This window comes from Corythoichthys intestinalis, chromosome 18 (genome assembly GCF_030265065.1).
Source record: "Corythoichthys intestinalis isolate RoL2023-P3 chromosome 18, ASM3026506v1, whole genome shotgun sequence".
NCBI lineage: Eukaryota > Metazoa > Chordata > Actinopteri > Syngnathiformes > Syngnathidae > Corythoichthys > Corythoichthys intestinalis.
The window spans coordinates 6,263,932-6,283,506 of NC_080412.1; the positions used below are offsets into that span (position 1 = coordinate 6,263,932).

Consider the following 19,575-nt stretch of genomic DNA (forward strand, 5'->3'; position numbering starts at 1 on the left):
TCCCTCTGTCTAATCACACTGTCGTTTTAGTTCTATTAATTTTTGTTTTTTCGGTCATATTGTTTGGCATATTGTCCTCATGAGTTAATGTTGCTAATCAATTTGAAATTATTATCATTCATTGATTTATATAAAATTTTATTGTTTTAGTATCAACTGGTCAAAAATGTACCTTAATGTGCATGTGACACGAAAAAGCATGTTTATTTCATAATACACGCAGTATTTTATGCTCCTGAATGACATGGACCACTTGGATGTGTGTGGAAGCGATCGCTATATTTATTTAGTTTTTTTAATCCTGCGCCATGAAAATGAGTGACTTCCGGCTTCGGTCTTGCATTGAGGAGGAGGGCGCTGTGACGTGTACGGGACAAGGACTCCTCTTCACTATACAGCCTACTGTTGTGTATGAGGACTAAGGATTCAGCTGATTTTTCGGTTTAAAACGTTTATTTTTCGCATCACGCCAGCCAAACGGCTGCAGAAAAATCTTGCTGTATGAGGGAGAGGCGTGTGCGCCTTTTTGGAGTTTGAAAAGGTTCCCATTCACCGTGGATATTGGCCAAAACAAGCCCTACTACTGTGGGACCATTGGACTTACGAGGAAGTGCGTAAACATCTTGTTTTGTATTATGTCAAATACGAATACAGCGATTACAAAGTAAACACTACAAACTTTCTTTAAATAAAGGACTACTTATGTTTGATCATTGGTAGGCGTGTAAAAAGCTCTCCTCATGCACATTAGCTGCACGTTAGCTGCACAACAACTGCAGCCGCCCTCCTCCGGGGAACGAGCTGTAAATTGCTCTCCGCCGGGCGGTTTGCCGATCCGCGAAGGCAATCGACAACCCCAGTCGTCATGTCAAATAATCCAGGCTAGTTATGTTTGATTTTCTGCTTCGAAGACTTTGAAACATCACTCGGTTCGGGTTAGCATGTTGGCTAGCTGTCAAGCTTCTGGGTTTGTTTACATTCTCCTAAGCCGGGGAACAGAAATGACATATGTCCTGATTTAGGTGTCATAAAATATCGTTCGGGAGGTGCGACAGTAAGTCGACAGTTTTGACCATTATGGAGTAATTTTGCCATGTCGTCCTGAATAAGTGCATTTTTATTATTTCATATTCCATTTAGCACAAGACTGTTATTTGTCATGACCATGCCATTTATTTAGCAGTTGGGGAAAATACTTGGACAAAAAGAATATCCTGTAAAAATATTGGAGTAGAGAGACTGAAACAATGACATTTTGTGGCTCTCTTCATCGCGTTTTCCTTGTTCTGAATAATTCCCCCTCAGTGGGCTGTATAGTAAAACCGATGAGTCCAGTCTCCTGCTGACGTCATCCACCTGTTGGGGACGCTTGAGCCCTATAATGGTAGGCGTGGCTAACCGGCAGATTAAAAAACTAATTTCTCGTCATCTGCGCTTTGCTAAATTGTTGTATATAGTCGAATCGTCTCAAAATATGATTCTTATTCACATAATAATGCTATTTAAGACTTTTTTTTCTCCTGTTGTATGCTCTTTAAGTGTATTCTGACAGTTTGGATGTGACTTTTTTCCTTTTATACAGGCAAGCTGATGCACTTTAAGTCTTTTCTTCTGCAAACAAAACTATGTTATTAAAGTAATACTCAATTGTAAGTTGATCTGACACAACGTTATGCAGATGATTACTTATAATAATAGTAATTTTATAGACAAATGATGCCATTTACACTGGCGGCAGAGTTGAGGGGGGCACAAAATGTTACGTTTTCGGGGGTGGGGTGGGGGGTTAAGTAACAAAATAATTGAGAAGCACTACTTTAACGCAACATTGAAATTGGTAGCACAGTATGTTATTTTTGTAAATAAGTTAAAAATGCTGCCTAGTACTACCTGACTTTAAAACTGTTACCTCAGTCAAGCCCTACAAAATAGGATGTCTTGTCTGTTATTTGTCTGTTAACCAGTCTATTAAAGACTATTAGAACAATAAAAACACAAATTCACAAGTTTGACGTTTTCTTCTATTTATTTTTGCACTTTAACGAGCTGCTTCTTAGTTTTAACCAATAGAAAAACTTTCAAATGCTGTGACAAAAAAAAAAAAAAAAAAGCCTTTCTGTTTTCCTTTTGGCACCGAACACGTACTGAACCATGACTTGTGAGTACCGTTATACCCATACAAATTAGCATTAATTTCATTAGTAAACCTGTTCTGTCACATTCTTGCATGGATTTGTGTCCGAAATAGGCTGCTATCATTTTAAAGTCAATAGCTGGAGTATTTCATAGCACCTTTAAAAATGTTGCTATGTAAAGGAAATTTCAAGTTATCTAAAATACCCTCCCGCTGACGAAAACAGAAGATTCATTCACATTCAAAAATTAATGAACATCTTATTTAGTAATGGTAATCTATAAAGCCCGCTGTATCAAAACATCAAAACCTCTGTGGATGTGCTAACCTGTACCGCCCTGTCTTTAATTTTCCATATTTATAGGGGTCATTGTGTCATATTTTATTCCATAGTTAATGAATAGAAGGAGCCCTGATTGATTTGCATGCCCTCAAATTTATATTAAATATGGAAACAGTGCCATCTTTTGTGTTGAAATCTGAAGTTAGTCTTAAAAATGGGCCAGGTGAGGCCAAGGTCTTGTTCGGTGTGTCTCCTCTCTCTGACTACTCCAGTTCATCTGTGTGCTCCATGCTCAGATCTCTTCTCCCCGCTCCTCCGCCAGGCATTGGCCTTCCCCTACTGTTTTCGTGCTCTCCGTCCTCGTCCTCTTCCTCGTCCTCCATTCCCTCTTCTTCCTCCTCCTCGTCATCTTCATCCTCTTCCTCTGTGCCATCCATGGAGTCGTCGGCTCCCAGCATGGCTTGCTGCATAGCCAGAGTGGCAGAGTCTGATGACAGCGACTGGAGACTGTCCAAGCTAAGCGGATCTGAAAGTCGGGGAAGAACATCCATCCTGAAGTTAACCCAATCTTGGATTTTTTTTTTTCAATATAGGGATGATGTCATTCGTTTGTCCTGAAAAATGTTTCGTTTGTGCCGCTGTTGTTTATTAACAATTCTTGTATTGGTCAATCTGAGGTCAACCAGCCCCCCTTTTTGATTAAAAATGGCTAAAAATGGTTTCAATGGTTTTTGCTACATTTGTGCTGTAATATTTTCGTTTGTGCTGCTATCGTTTTTGAGATATTAATTTCGAGTAATGACGTCAAGCAGCCCCTCATTTATTGCAAAATGGACCTGAAATGGTGCCATTCGTTTATGCTGCGTTTGCGCTAGTTGTTGTCAACGTGTTCTGATCATTCAAACGTGTCCGTTATTAAATCCCAAGTGCTCATGCTGAACCTCAGCAATCACTGCCATGTTGGCTTGACTCGATTATCTCAAACCCCGCCTAGTTTAAGCCCGCCTACTGGGTTTGATGAGCCAATGACAGATTTATTTCATGCAGTACAAGGAGAACAAGAGTGCAAAAATGAAATAAATAAAAAAGTTAAATAAATAAATGTTGAAATAAATAATGAAAGGAGTAAATACAAATTTAAATAAATAAATAAATGTGTATTGGAATGAATAAATGTAGAAATAAATGAATAATGAAATAAGTAAATAAAAATTGATCAAATAAATAAATATTGAAACAAATAAATGTTCGGATAAATAAATAAATACAAAAATGTTGAAATAATGAAATTTAAAAAAATGTATATTGGAATAAATAAATAAATGTTTAAATAACTAAATAAAAATTTAAATAAATACAAAAAATAATAAATAAATGTACTATACTGGAATAAATGAATAAATGTTTAAATAAAGATAAAATGGAAATAAATGTTGAAATGACTGGATAAAAATTAAATAAATACAAAAATGAAATAAATAAACAAAAATGGAAATTAATTTTGAAATAAATGAATAAAAATTGATATAAATGTTGAAATAATTTAATTGAATTTAAATGAATACATAACAAAAATTCAAATAAATAAAAATTCAAATAAATTAATATATTGGAATAAATAAATGTTTATATAAATAAATGGAAATAAATGTTCAAACAATTAAATAGAAAATGAAATAAATAAAAATTTAAATAAATACTAGTAAATGTTGGGATAAATAAATGTTGAAGTAATTTAATTCAGTTCAATTCAATTCGATTTTATTTGTATAGCCCTGGATCACAACAAAGTTGTTTTAAAGGGCTTTGCAGAGACAATATGATACACAATGAGAAACAGCAAATGAAGCAACAAAGATGAATAAATAATCAAATTTAATCAAAATTTACATAAATAAAAATTTTAATGAATCTATATTGGATATACAATATAATGGATATTGGAAAAAACAAATAAATGTTTAAATAGATAAATAAAAACGGAAATAAATGTTGAAATAATTAAATAGAAAATTAAATAAATAAAAATTTAAATAGAAAAAAAATTGAAATAAATATAGATTGAAGTAAATAAACAAAAAGTCAAATAAATGTTGAAATAAATAAATAAGTAAATAACAATTGAAATACATAAATGTTGGAATAAATCAAAATGGAAATAAATGTTCAAACGAATAAAAAATTTAAGAAAATAAAAATTATAAATAAATAAATATATATTGGAATGAATATAAAATGTCGAAATAAATAAATACGGAAATAAATGTTAAAATAATTAAATAGAAAATGAAACAAATAAATAAAAATTGAAAAAAATAAAAAATATAAAAAAATATCAAATTTAAAATAAATGAATCAATATCAAAGTACTGTAGAAGTATTTTAATGACACATTTAATAATTCATTGTGTATTTACTGTATTTGATAAATTTTTGCACTCCTGGTCCTCCATACACACAGACCTTACGTCAAACCAACAGTCAAAGTCCGCGAAACTAAACAATTTCCAGTTCACGTAACCTAAAAATAAGAATAGTAATCTAATGTATGCTTCAGGTTGCAATCTTGATGTGTTGAGTGTTTTCTGGGCTGTCCTTAAACACACCATGTGTTTGACTGGAATAAATGGAATGAAGGGGTAGACTTGATGGTGAGTTGGTTTTGGTTTTGTTGTCGTGTTCCATGCTCTCGGTTGCAAATAAACCATTGAAAACCCTCATTCTCCACCCACCTTTCAGCAATAATGATAATAATAATAATAATAATAATGATAATAATAATTTTAATGTATTTTCTTTTTTTTACACAAGTATTTTGACGTAAATTTCGACTTTAGATATCTGACTTAGGCAGGAATTCGGGTTACGTCGCCAGCATAGTAACGGAACTCATTCGTAACTCGAGGACTCTCTGTACTGTGATAAGAAGTGGCTCTGTCAACGTGACTGATTGACAGCTGCTTGTCCCGCCTCCTGACAATGTCAGCTGTCGGACTGCACACTTCACAGCAGAACGCGGTAATCAAACGGGCTTTGGTCGTGATGTGTGACCACTTGTCCTTTGCGAGACATACTATGACTTCATGATATCATTTCTTGTGTTCTGACACTGTGACCGTCGGGAAGAATGAAAAAAAATTGCATAGTTTGAGAATTGGCATTAGATAAATTCCTAAGCCTGTGTAGCGATGTACTTGGATCTGTTACAACAGAACTGATTTTCAAGTGTAAATAGGATTTTGTTACACCTTTACTAGCAACTAGTTAATAGTGGGCCTTGTTTCCTGCCCATATTTGGCTGGCATAGGCTTTAGCATCAGGCCAGGCCTTTGTGAGGATGAGCGGTACAGAAAATACTGTAAATGATGGAAGGTGTGGCATGGAAATGTCCCCTAATCGCAGATAACTTGCACAGGAAAGTAGAAAGAACAGTGTATCACAAAAGTGAGTACTCACTTTTGTGATACACTGTATTTACAGTATATGCATTTAGTATTTACATGATAGAAAGTGAGACACTATACCGTCTGGATTGTTTCCTGTTTGAGATCTGTGTGTCTGAAAAACACCAGCCACAATGGAGTCAGGCCAGAAACGCTGTGTGGGCCGATGCTGGGACTTCATCTTCTTTGCTTTAGGAGCTGGGTCCGGGTTACTGGCATCCAACATAGGCTGTAGAATACGCCGACGTGCATTAATGAACCTAAAACACATAAAGGAATAATTAAGGTGATGCAAAAGTTTGTGAAGAAAAATGACCTTTGTCACATTCAGACCTACAGTTAAAGCCGGAAGTTTTTTTTTTTTTTTTTTCTCCTCACTGTCTGAAGTCAAATTAGACTCAACCTCTTCTGTTTCAGGTCAGGGAGGGTTACTGAAATTATTTAATTTTGTTACTGCCACAATATTGAAAGCGGGAATTTTCTTTATTATTTTTATTATTTTCTTTAATGTAAAAAAAGAATCCATGCGCAAAAAGTCTTTAACGAACATAGAGAAGTCCAGTTGGTGAAGTCATGACTTTGGAAGCTCCTGATAGGTTAACTGAAGATGTGTAAATTGGTGGACAGCACGCCTGGGGATGTATTTAAGGCCGCACCTAAACACTATACGTCCTTGTGTGACATCATGGGAAAATCCAGTCAAGCACAAGAACACGAACAATTCCACACGGAGGGACCAAAACTCTTGACTGTCAGGCGTAGGTGCCAATTCGACAGAATGTTTTTTCACTTAGTACTAAAGAAAACCAGGAGATGGCAGCATAAGCTCATATGGTGAATTCATATGGTCACACGTCAACACTGGGCTACAATATCTTACCAGTTATTCACTTGCAAAAGTGTCAAGCTTGTTTGTGCTGCAATCTGCCTTTTCTCATCCTCTGTTGGGTACGGGTGCTGACAGTAAAACATAACACAGCAAACGGCATAATTCTCTGTATGTCACTGCCATACTGAACACACAATATTGTGCATAAGAATGAGTCATTTCTACCTTACCATGAGATGCTGAAAGAGCCACGAGCGCATGATGTTGGTGGCTTGTTTGGGAAGGACGCCCCTCTTATTCCTTGACTTCTTGTCTTCACTGTCCAACAGGGCTGACAGATCAACATTTAACTGCGGTAGGAAAATTAAACAACTTAAAAGGTTAAATCAATCTGGATGCTGAGGCTTACATGTTACCATGGAAACACAAGGAAACAACCAGTTACCGTTGTCTGTTTTTTACTTTACTGTGACAACAGTCGAGACACCTCTAAGTGTTACCATGGTAACTGCTTTTTTTTTTTAAATGCTGCTTCTTTCCTCAACCTATAAAGCATCTTTGGGTGTCCTGTAAAAGTGCAACATTAGTGTCATCTATTCTTATTAAAATTAAAATAATAATAATAATAAATCACCATCCTTTATGATGAGATGCAAGAGAGAATGCTCTTCAACTGTTTGACCGTGTCATCTGCTGGCTTTTTTTTTTAGTTTAGTTTTTTTATTACCATTTCATAATAATCCCACCCAAAATAATGGGTCAGGTTATGCCCACTTTTTTCTACGAAATTATGTGAATTAATGAGCATGTCTAGCTTCCTAGTGCTGCACTTGCTAGTACATATTGACTGAATGACAGATTTAACAACCACATGGCAACAAGAGAATAGAAAGCCTATGGATAGCATGCGAGCAGGCTGCAGAAATCTGCAGCTCATTCTGACTGTGACATCATCTTCTGTTTTCAGTGGGCAGCTAAAAAAGGAAGACTAAATAGGATCTAATTTCATTATTAAGCTTTTCTGGTACTTTTTGGATGGATTGTTGTCCAAAATATGGTCTATCATTTTAAAGTAACTTGCTGTAGTATTTCATAGCTTCTTTAAAATATAATTTGATGGTTTTAGTCTTGCCTAGGCTTGTCTAATTCTTGGTCTCTGTTACGTCTCTAGCAAGTCTTCGTCTTGATAAGATGTTGTCTAAAGCAGGGATCCCCAACCACCAGGCTGGGGTATGGTACCGAGCCGCACGGAAATAAAGAAATAATAAATGCTTTGTTAACAACTGCATTCTGGCTTGTACTTCTTGACACACCAATTTGTCTTTCTACTCTATAGATACAGTGGTATGAAAAAGTATCTGGACCTTTTGGAATTTCTCAGATTCCTGCATAAAATCACTATCAAATGTGACCTGACTTCTGTGAAAATCACACAGATGATAAAAACAGTGTCTGCTTTAACTAAAACAACCCAAACATTTATACCGTAATTTTCTCACTATAGGGCACACCCACCAAATTTGACATGAAAACGACATTTGTTGATAGAGAAGCCGCACTGGACTATAAGCCGCAGCTGTCTTCACTGTATTATGGGATATTTACACCATTATTAACTGATAACACTTTATTTGACAGCTGCATCATACGACTGTCATGAGACCAAATGAACCACCATGACGTTTTGAACCAATTGGCTGCAAAGCTTTATGGCTTCAAGAAGCTTCATTTGGCCATCACTGCTCCGTTTGGGGAGACAGTCAACCGCTATTGCCACCTGCTGTCAACACTGTTGTTGTCCAACATGCCTCCTAGCATGCATTGCAGCGCTGCAGATGTAAATAACAATCAAAATTCATGTTCTGTGCAAATTATTTCTTCAGTTACTCTTCCAATTGTTTCATTAATTGCTTGTCATGGTATTTGGTAACACTTTATTTGACAGTGTTGCCATAAGAATGACATGAGACAATCGTAATTATGACATGACACTGTCATGAGCATCAATGAATGCTTAAACCAGATGTCATTTAGTGTTATCTGACAAATTATCTCACTTTGCATGGATGTAAAAGATCTGAGCACGACATAAATGGAGTTAGTGAAATAATTTGCCAGATGACACTTGATGACATCTGTCATAAGCATTCAGTAATGCTCATGGTAGTGCCATGCCATAGTAATGACGGTCTTTTGACAGTCTTATGATGCTTTTGTCAATTAAAGTGTTACATTGACCCCCCCCCCCCAAAAAAAAAAAAAAAAAATGCACTGAACTCTAAGCCGCAGAATTCAAAATGAAGGAAAAAAGTAGCGGCTTATAGTCCGAAAATTACGATAGGTTTTCATATTTTCATGAGGATAGCATGCACATGCAAACAATGACATGACAGAAGGGGGGAAAATAAATAAATGAACCCTCTGCCTAAGAAGACTTTTACAAAACAATTTAAGTCAGGTGTGTGCCCAATCACTGATGAGTGGTTTAAAGCCCTGCCCACTATTAAACACACACCTGGTAAGAATTGTCTTGACGAGAAGCATTGTGTAATGTGCATCATGGCTCGGTCAAAAGAGCTGTCTGAAGACCTGCGATAAAGGATCTTTGATTTGTATAAAGCTGGGAAAGCGTACAAAACCATCTCAAAAAGTCTTGATGTTCATCAATCGAAAATCAGACAAGTTGTCCATACATGGAGCAAAAGATGACGCCAGGAGTTCAGCGCAGAATGCTTAGAGAGGTCAAATAAGAACCAAAGAGTGTCTGCTAAAGACTGACAGAATCTACTGTGACAGTCACATATCTATGTGCACACATTAACTATACGTAAAATAAGGCAAATAATGGTGTTCATGGGAGGATTCCATGGAGGAAGCCACTGCTGTCTAAAAAAAACATTGTTGCTTGTTTAATGCGCACAAAAAGGCACCTAGACGCTCACGTTTTTACTCAAGTGAAAATATAGGTGATTATCTCTGTATTTGGTGATTTTTGTGCATCTAGTGTAAATTGTGAGGTCATTTTAAGTTGTGTTAAACTTATATAGAAAATAAGTAATCAGGATTTTATAAGAGAACGACTTTGAATTTTTTGATGCCGCTGCACATGGAGACTCGTATATGGCTAAAGTAGGTGCCTGTTTTAGTTTTAGGTCAGTTCAAGCTTTGGTTTTGTAAATATTTAAAATAAGAATTTGAAGTTTTTGAAAATAGGCCCCCAACGAATCGGCCCTGTTTCCCGTGTCATGTCAATAGGTTATGAAGTCTATGCTCAGTCATAAAAGGTAAGAGTCCAGCCTCACCCAACGCCACCACCAGAGGTCATTGTTTGACAAAATACAATATTTTAAACAAACATAGGGTTTTGACAGTTGCCTTCATATTTTGGGGATCAAAGCACCATATGTCGAAACAGCGTTTCGGCTCGGAAAGTCACGGTGGAACGGAGTTCTGAGCCGTTCCGGCCCACTTTCACCCCTGTTTACAGATCACTTTAGGTTGATTTTAGGGCATTAACAGGTCAGTTCCAATTGACTTTGAGTCAATTGTCTGCTAAAGACTGACAGAATCTACTGTCACAGTCACATATCAATGTGCAATAGATAACCAATAACCAATATCTATATCTATATCTATAACCAATTCACTTTCTGTTCTGTAACTGAAAATCATCAGGAAGTGACCCATAAATGCCCCATAAAACAACAGGAGGTTACCCAGAAATGCCCTCAAATCAACATCCGGTCAGTTTGAAGTGGGAGGGATGGCAGTCGTTCATTCGCTGCCACCCTCCCACTTCAAATGGATTGGACGTCTACTAGTGTTAAACACATTTAAATTCACATCTGAAGTTGTATCGGGAGGTACCTAGAGGTTGCCAGCCCTGGTGTGTATCAGGGTATTGCTCAAAAGATGCAACAGTTCTGCTGCTTTACCTGTGAGTTCTGGATCTGAATGGTTCCTGGTGGCAGTGCCTGAGTTAAAACTTGTCCTTGTGATGTCACCATGGCAACCGGCTGATACAGGCTCCCACCTGACATGATAAATTATTGTCATGAAAATCCTTTGGTTTCAAAGAGAATGACACAGGAAACTACCGGACGATATAACATTAAATAAAAGCATGAAAACCAAGAGCAATAACTGTTGAATTTTTCAGGTTGTCAAAAAAAAAAAAAATAATAATAATAATAAAAGATGATGCAGATGATGAAGATTAACATTTCACTGTACGCACTTGACAACGTAAGAGTCTATCAGCCATGCACTATGTGGTTATGGACCTTTTAATGTGCTTAAAATGAAGCTAATGACTAATACTTCAATTTCAATTTAAAATATGTATATGATCATGAACTTTTATCATGGTTTAAAACATAAAGTCTGGGGAGGAAAAACCTGGGACGATCACTTGGAAATATATTCAAATTCAATACATACTCTGCTGGCCAAAAGTATTGGCACCACTGCAATTCTGTCAGATAATGCTCAATTTCTCCCAGAAAATGACTGCAATTATAAATGCTTTGGTACTAATATCTTCATTTATTTTGCTTGCAATGAAAAAACAAAAACGAGAATGAAAAAAAAAAAAAAAAATTAAATCATTATCAAAACTCAGAAAATGGGCCGGACAAAAGTATTGGCACCCTCAGCCTAATACTTGGTAGCACAACCTTTAGACAAAATAACTGCGAACAACCACTTCCGGTATCCATCAATGAGTTTCTTACAATGCTCTGCTGGAATTTTAGACCATTCTTCTTTGGCCAACTGGTCCAGGTCTCTGAGATTTGAAGGGTGCCTTCTCCAAACTGCCATTTTCAGATCTCTCCACGGGTGTTTTAAGGGATTCAGGTCTGGACTCATCGCTGGCCACTTTAAAAGTCTCCAGTGTTTTCTCTAAAACCATTTTCTAGTGCTTTTTGAAGTGTGTTATGGTCATTGTCCTGCTGGAATACCCATGACATCTGCAGCAGACCCAGCTTTCTCACACTGGGCGCTACATTATGCTGAAAAATTTGTTGGTAGTCTTCAGACATCATAATGCACACGGTCAAGCAGTCCAGTGCGAGAGGCAGCAAAGCAGCCCCAAAACATCAGGGCACCTCGCCATGTTTGACTGTGGGGACCGTGTTCTTTTTTTGAAGGCCTCGTTTTTTTTTCCTGTAAACTCTATGTTGATGCCTTTTCCCCAAAAGCTCTACTTTTGTCTCATCTGACCAGAGAACACTCTTCCAAAACATTTTTGGCTTTCTCGGGTACGTTTTGGCAAACTCCAGTCTGGCTTTTTTATGTGTCTGGGTCAGAAGTGGGCTCTTCCTGGGTATCCTACAATAGAGTCCCTTTTCATTCAGACGCCGACGGATAGTACAGGTGGACACTGTTGTACCCTCGGACTGCAGGACAGCTTGAATTTGTTTGGATGTTAGTCGATGGTTTTTATCCACCATACGCACAATCATTTGTTGAAATCTCGTCAATTTTTCTTTTCCGTCCACATCTAGGGCGTTTAGCCACAGTGCCATGGGCTTTACACTTATTGATGGGACTGCGCACGGTAGCCACAGGAACATTCAGGTCTTTGGAGATGGACTTGTAGCCTTGAGATTGCCCATGCTTCCTCACAATTTTGCTTCTCAAGTCCTTAGACAGTTCTTTGGTCTGCTTTCTTTTCTCCATGCTCAACGTGGTACACACAAGGACACAGGACAGAGTTTGAGTCTACTTTAAACTAAACTAAACTAGTGTGCCGCAGCACATCGGTTGAAAAACACTCTGTTACAGTGTCCATGTGGGAGGCCTGTTAACCAGAGAAAGAGAGGTGGGGGAGTCGAGAAGGTAAGTGATTGGGAGGGGTGGGGTGTACACAAATCAGCCCTGTGATCTAGAACCCAGTAATCGTGTGAATCCCTTGTGAGTGTGTGCCCGTTGGCAACCCACCCTACGCCACCCCATCCCGAGGTCAGCACCGATGTCCTATGTCCTCCACCCGAGCGCGCCCAATCCCATCCAGCCATGCGCGAATCCCATCAAACACGCAATAGCCACGCAGACGAGTGGAGCCACTGGGCGCCACTCCAGTGCCATGCCCCCGCCCCCATCCAGTCCAGGGGTGCGGGGGGGGGGGGGGGGGCAAGCCAGCACAGCCCATCCCTCCTCGCGCCATCGTCACCCCCCCCAGGGATCCAGGGTGGTCACCCGGGCCCCCATCAACCGGCCTTTATGCATGGGAAAAGGGGACGTACCACCAACCCCCACGCTCACCCCGCCAACAGCCCACCAAGCCCAGGTTAGGGCCACCCTCCGGAGCAGGCGACACCCAGCGGACACACCGGCATCCAGCCAGCGACCCGCGCCCAAGCGCAGGGTGGATACCCAGGCAGAGAAGAGAGGAAAAGCCGGAAGTAGGAGAACGCCGAGGAGCCGCCGTGGCGCGATGCAAGATTGGAGCCCCGACCTTTCTCCACTCCCGCAGCCGGCAGCCCAGGCAGAGGGGAGGCCACTGACTGGGAGCCACGCCATAGAGAAAAAGTGTGGGACCCACCTACCATCTTATTATTACTGTGGCTTCCATGTCCCCAACTCTCAACCATTAGCCAGCACCGTGATGGGATTGTGTGGGGAGGGTACTGCAGTGTATGCATTGAAATAGGAGAGCTCAGCTTGGGGCAGTGGGACCACTGCATGGAATCTCTACCCAGCCGCCTATCCCATCGCCCTTTGCTGGAGCTCCCCCGTGGAGTATGACGTATATGGTGCGTTGAAAGAGGTGAGGGAACGGCAGGGCCTGCTGTGAGAAGGCAAACGCGATGTTACATACCCCCCAACAGGTCCCATCCATTCCACAGCCTTGGTGTGTGATGCATTAAAATCAAGTGGGAGCGGGGCCGGGAATGTATGGCCCCGTCCTGACTCTCCCAGGCCTTAAATTCAATTGATTGGATTTAAGACCACACAGTTCCCTGATTAAGGAACTCTCCATTGTACCATCAGCTTTATATTCATTTCATTATGAATGTGCAAATTCTTACCTGATACCATCTGAGAGTTTATTGTTGTCATAGAAACGTTGCCCTGTTGCAAACCTCCACTGGGTGCTACAATCCCTGGAGGGTTGTCAGAGTTGGACACAGAAGTCATAGACGGAGAGGAGGTTGGATTTAGTTCCTGGGGGGGGCACATAAATAAACACAAAATCATGAAGGCAGAAAGAGATATGGTGTTGGGAGAAATTGTATTCAAAATTAAAGCTGACCTGCTGCATGCTGAGACTGGTGTGCGTAGGAGAATAGGGTCCACCCAGGTCGTTTCGAAGAAGGTTGTCACTATGCATCTTAGTTTTGAGGCAGGTAATGTATCGGTTGCAGAAATCCTTACACAGTTCATTCACTTTCTCTAGCTCCAGTAAGTGGATCCGCAATACTTGAATAGCTTTAACCATCTGAAGTTGACAAAGACACAAAATATGAGGCGACTAAAGATCAAACAAACAACTTTTGTACACAACAAGTCAATTATCACGTGATGGTACAAATCGCTCAATTTCCTTAACGTTACGCTCTTCTTGTAAATCTTTCTACCACCAGTAAAAAAAAAAAAAAAAAAAAAAAAAAACCTAAATGTTCATCACTACGCTAATGAACCAACAAATTTTAAAACACATTTATATAGCACCGTTCAATAGCGTAATGGTGCACAAGGTGCTTCACAGAGTAAAAAAAGACACTGATAATAGCATGCATGGCCTTTTCTAGGTCAGCAGTGGTTCTTAACCTCGACATAAGATCGCATAGACATATGATCCTTTGAACATCCGTAAAATTTGACATGCCATTTAATTTGACATATGACGATATACTCGAAATATGACGATTTATGACAGCGTCGCAATTTCATTGTTGTCCCGCAAGACGGACGCAACACGTATTTTCTTGTCAGTTAACTCCCCATGGGTCCCATGGTTAGTATAGGTGGTGAAAAAAGGAAAAAGGTGATGCTTTCCACTGAAATTAAGAGGGAAATGATAGAAAAATATGGGCGTAACATCAGCAAGCAAGTCACCAAGTTCGTCCAGTTTTTGATAATTTATTTCAGAAGTTGTGCAACACAACACCATTCCTGTCCGCCGTAGCCGATGCCAACAACAACAATATGAAAAGAGAAAGTTAAAACTTCCCACTCTACCACAGTGTTTTTCAACCGGTGTGGCACACTAGTGTGCCGTGAAAGATTGTCAGGTGCGCCGCCAATATCACTTTTTTATATATACAGTAACAGTGGTATGAAAAAGTATCTGAACCTTTGGAATTACTCACATTTCTGCATAAAATCACAATCAAATGTGATCTGATCTTTGTCAAAATCACACAGATGTAAAAACAGTGTCTGCTATAACTAATACCACCCAAACATTTATAGGTTTTCATATTTTAATGATGATGGCATGCAAACAAGGAGAGAAGGGGGAAAAATAAGTAAGTGAACTCTCTGCCTAAGGAAACTTAAAGAGGAATTAAAACAAATTTTTACCAAACGATTTAAGTCAGGTGTGTGCCCAATCACTGATGAGTGGTTTTAAGCTACCCTGCCCACTATAAAACACACACTTTGTAAGAAATGTCTTGATGAGAAGCATTGTCTGATGTGCATCATGGCTCGGTCAAAAGAGCTGTCTGAAGATCTGCGATCAAGGATTGTTGATTTAGATAAAGCTGTGGAAGGATACAAAACCATCTCTAAAAGTCTGGATGTTCATCAATCGACAGTCACAGAAGTTGTCTACAAATGGAAAGAGTCTGGCACTGTTGCTTCTGTCTTAAGGAGTGGCCGTCCACCAAAGATGACGCCAAGAGTTCAGTGCAGAATACTCAGAGAGGTAAAAAAAGAACCCTAGAGTGTATGCTAAAGAATCACAGAAATCACTGGCACAGTGTGCACACATCAACTATATGTAAAACAATGGCCAAGAATGGTGTTCTTGGGAGGACTCCCCGGAGGAAGCGAATGCTGTCTTAAAAAAACATTGTTGCTTGTTTAATGTTTGAAAAAAGGCACTTGGACATTCAACAGAAGTTTTGGCAAAACACTTGCAATCATGTCTGACAGACGGTGTCAGGTTTTCCTGCAAAACATCCTGATAAAATTTTTGATTCATTCTTCAATTAATGACTGCAAGTTGTCCAGGCCCTGAGGCAGCAAAACAGCCCCAAATCATGATGCTCCCTCCACCATGCTCCACGGTGGGGGTGAGGTGTTGATGTTGGTGAGCGGTTCCATTTTTCCTCCATACATGATTGTGTGTTACTCCTAAAGACAAAATATTTACCAAAACTTCAGTTAAGTGTCCAAGTGCCTTTTTGCGAACATTAAATGAGCAACAATGTTTTTTTTTTTTTTTTTTTTTTTTTTTGACAGCAGTGGCTTCCTCCGTGGAGTCCTCCCATGAACACCATTCTTGGCCGTAGTTTTACATAAAGTTGATGTGTGCACAGAGATATTGGACTGTGTCAGTGATTTCTTTAAGTCTTTAGCAGACACTCTAAGGTTCTTTTTTACCTCTCTGAGTAGTCTGTGCTGAACTCTTGGCATCATCTTTGGTGGACGGCCACTCCTTGGGAGAGAAGTAACTGTGCCAAACTCTCTCCATTTGTAGACAACTTCTCTGACTGTCAATTAATAAACATCCAGACTTTTAGAGATGGTTTTGTATCCATTTCCAGCTTTATACAAATCAACAGTCCTTGATTGCAGGTCTTCAGACAGCTCTTTTGACCCGAGCCATGATGCACTTCAAACACTGCTTCTCATCAAGACAATTCTTACATGGTGTGTGTTTTATAGTGGGCAGGGCAGCTTTAAACCACTCATCAGTGATTGGACACGCATGACTTAAATTGTTCGGTAAATATTGGTTTCAATTGCTCTTTCAGTCTCCTTAAGCAGAGGGTTCACTTACTTATTTTTCCCCCTTCTGTCATTGTTTGCATGCTATCATTAAAATATGAAATCCTATAAAAGCAGACACAGTTTTTACATCTGTGTGATTTTGACAAAGATCAGATCACATTTGATGAGGATTTTATGCAGAAATGTGAAAAACTCCCACAGGTTCAGATACCTTTTCATACCATTGTACAGGGGCTGATTCACCACGGTTACTTGTTACACACTGCTTTTTTGCGACCAATTAAAAGTTTAGATAAATTGGGAATAGGAATGACCAATATTTATAGACCTAATCCCATATCCTAGTTTTATGCAATACCCCTCAGATATACTGTACACTTTTTTTAATCAATAAGCCAATGTATCTTCATCTCAGTAATCCACAATAAATCATTTTCAATTATTTGTGATACAAGTTAATTTACCAAATTATCCAGCTCCGGATCTTCACTGAAGAAAGGCTTATGATCCCGCTCCTGCTGGTGTACAAAGTTTTCAATGTCGACATCAAAGCTGGCGGACGTGATGCACTCAGATCCTTGTGTAGCCTGCTCACATTTCTCAAACAACAATGCCAGTAGTGGAAACAACGGATGTCTGGGGAGAGATAAAGTTTCAGAGCGGTCACAGATTTGTTGAAGAAGAGTCAAATTCAGGAAACGTGGGTGTGCGTGGGTGTGTTACTGTGGGTCTATAGTTTTAATACAATTTATTTGAAAAAACAAACAGATCTGTACACATATTTTTCTTATACAATTATTTTAACAAGAGGGTAATTTTAAAATGTTTTAATTCATCAGCAGAGGATTCGTTTTTCCCTAATTGTGCATAAAAAACTGTGCCTATAACTCATGTACAACTCATTAACAAACCATTTTGAGATTGATATCACTTATCTATGCAGAGATAAGATTATTTGAGAATGTCTCCAGAAAGTCTTTAATGTTTGTTTAACCAAAATCATACAGCCATATAAATGTGGAACACAGGCTACATTCAGATTGCAGGTTTTAATGCACAAATTTCATCTTTTTGTGTGACTGTTCAGACTGCTTTTTCCATTAAGCACCATCATGGATCACGCCTGCCCACTAAATCACAGTCCACCACCTGCTAAGCAAACTGACCCGCATGCGCAGAAATGAAAACATAACAAAAAAACATGAAAACAAATGACAGCAACCTATACTCGCACACATGCAGTGTGTACAGTAAAGTATTTAGAGCATGCATTGCGGTGCTCGAGATGTAAATAATGTTTAAAGTTCATGTTCTGTGCTAAACATTTCTTCACTTGCGAGTTATGCTATGTAGTTATTATGTGAGGATTTCAGTTTTGTTATGGCACCGTAGCTATGCGCGACATTTGAGTTACCGCCATTTTTTATTGTTACTTGTTTGGCAAAGTGAATGTAAGCCTGTTCTTCTACTTACAAAATTAAAGCGCAAATTGTCCCTCAGTCTCGTGAGCACCACAACATAGAACCACAATATCTCATGTTTTGAGATATTTAGTTTGTTGTTTTTTGGTTGCGTCTTGTGCTGCTTTTTGGCCACTTTCCCGCATTTTTGGTATAAAGAAGCTGTGTGTTGAAAACCCCACCTCGTGTGATGTCACAATATATGGCGGAAAACACAGACAAGACTGAAAAAGCAGTTTCTGTTCTTGGACTCCTCTTTAAAAGAAACTGCTGTATTTAAAGACAAAACAACTTTTGTGTTTGATAGAACAATATTTCTATATGCAGCAATAGCAGATTCATGGCACATTAGGCCCCCAAACTATTTTTTGTTTGTTTTACTCTGGAAACCCCAGTTTACAGACGTCGCGCCACCGCTTTTGTTTCAACCCAGCCATAAAACGAAGGTAATTAATTATATTTATCATTCGAAATGTCTGTCATTTTTAGCTTAGAATCATTAATTGATGTCTAATATTTCATTTAAAAAAAAAAAAAAAAAAAAATTACTTTAAAAAATGATTCGCTCGCATATTTTAAACTTTTAAACAAATGACGTCAGAATGAAAAAAATGGCGTCTGTAAAAAAGTCACGGATATCTACCTCATAACTATCGCTTAATGGTTTTTTTGTTGATGTTAGATGATAAATAATCAATCCAAACAAAGAAAAATTGAAAAAAAAAAAAAAACCTTTAAAAGGGTAAATATATGAAAAAGAACATCTCGACCACTCCTTGATGTCTGCGATTTCTTCATTGCGACCTTTGTTATATTACCATGTTTCACCCATTAAATCCCCCAAAAATCCAGCTGTGGCCATTCACAGCTGTGGCTTGACACTCAGTGATACATGCAACATGGAGTCTTTGGATCAAAACAAAGTAAGTATGCAATAATATCTCGTTAAAGTCATGGCGTCTGTAATTCTGCTCTCGTGTGTTCTCACCTCCAGATAGGGATTTGCTGTTTAAAAAACATTTTTTTTTTTTTTTTTTAAATGCCCTCCTGTTCAAATTTTTTCTCCCCCAGAAAATTGAGATTTTAAGCTTTCCAATGATGTATCACACATGCATATAGGAAAATTTTGAAATTTGGCCAAAAAGGGGGTCTCAAAGCGGAACTTCAAGTCACCTGAGTGTTTTCCGCCATATACCAAACACCAACTACTGGTTGACAGAACTGTCAGCTAAGACTGCAAAACCAGAGAGACAAACCTGTGCACTGCTTGAATTGATTACCAGAAAGCCTATGCCTCAATGCCACATAGTACATGGATCCTGGAATGCCTGAAGCTGTACAAGGTCGACACAACACTAAGAGCCTTCGTTGCAACTTAATGAAGCTCTGGAAGACCACCCTTGCGGCCAACTTGAGCCAATTGCACAAGTCTCCATCAAATGTGGCATATACCAAGGAGATGCTCTATCCCCGTTTCTGTTAAGTATCTGGAACGAGTAAGGCAAGTCCTTAGAAGT

General features: G+C 38.8%; 1 protein-coding gene across 1 annotated transcript in view; it reads right to left on the reverse strand.

Moving 5' to 3' along the window:
- Positions 1–19,575, reverse strand: part of LOC130906243 (uncharacterized) — a 203,486-nt gene that overhangs the window by 35,241 nt on the left and 148,670 nt on the right. Inside the window, exons 4-11 of the mRNA XM_057820348.1 lie at positions 17,063–17,234; positions 13,948–14,133; positions 13,724–13,859; positions 10,625–10,722; positions 6,920–7,039; positions 6,741–6,817; positions 5,942–6,120; positions 2,682–2,943 (exon numbers count right to left, since the gene is read on the reverse strand). Coding sequence (XP_057676331.1) covers positions 2,682–2,943; positions 5,942–6,120; positions 6,741–6,817; positions 6,920–7,039; positions 10,625–10,722; positions 13,724–13,859; positions 13,948–14,133; positions 17,063–17,234 — 1,230 coding nt within the window. The remainder of the gene's footprint in view (positions 1–2,681; positions 2,944–5,941; positions 6,121–6,740; positions 6,818–6,919; positions 7,040–10,624; positions 10,723–13,723; positions 13,860–13,947; positions 14,134–17,062; positions 17,235–19,575) is intronic.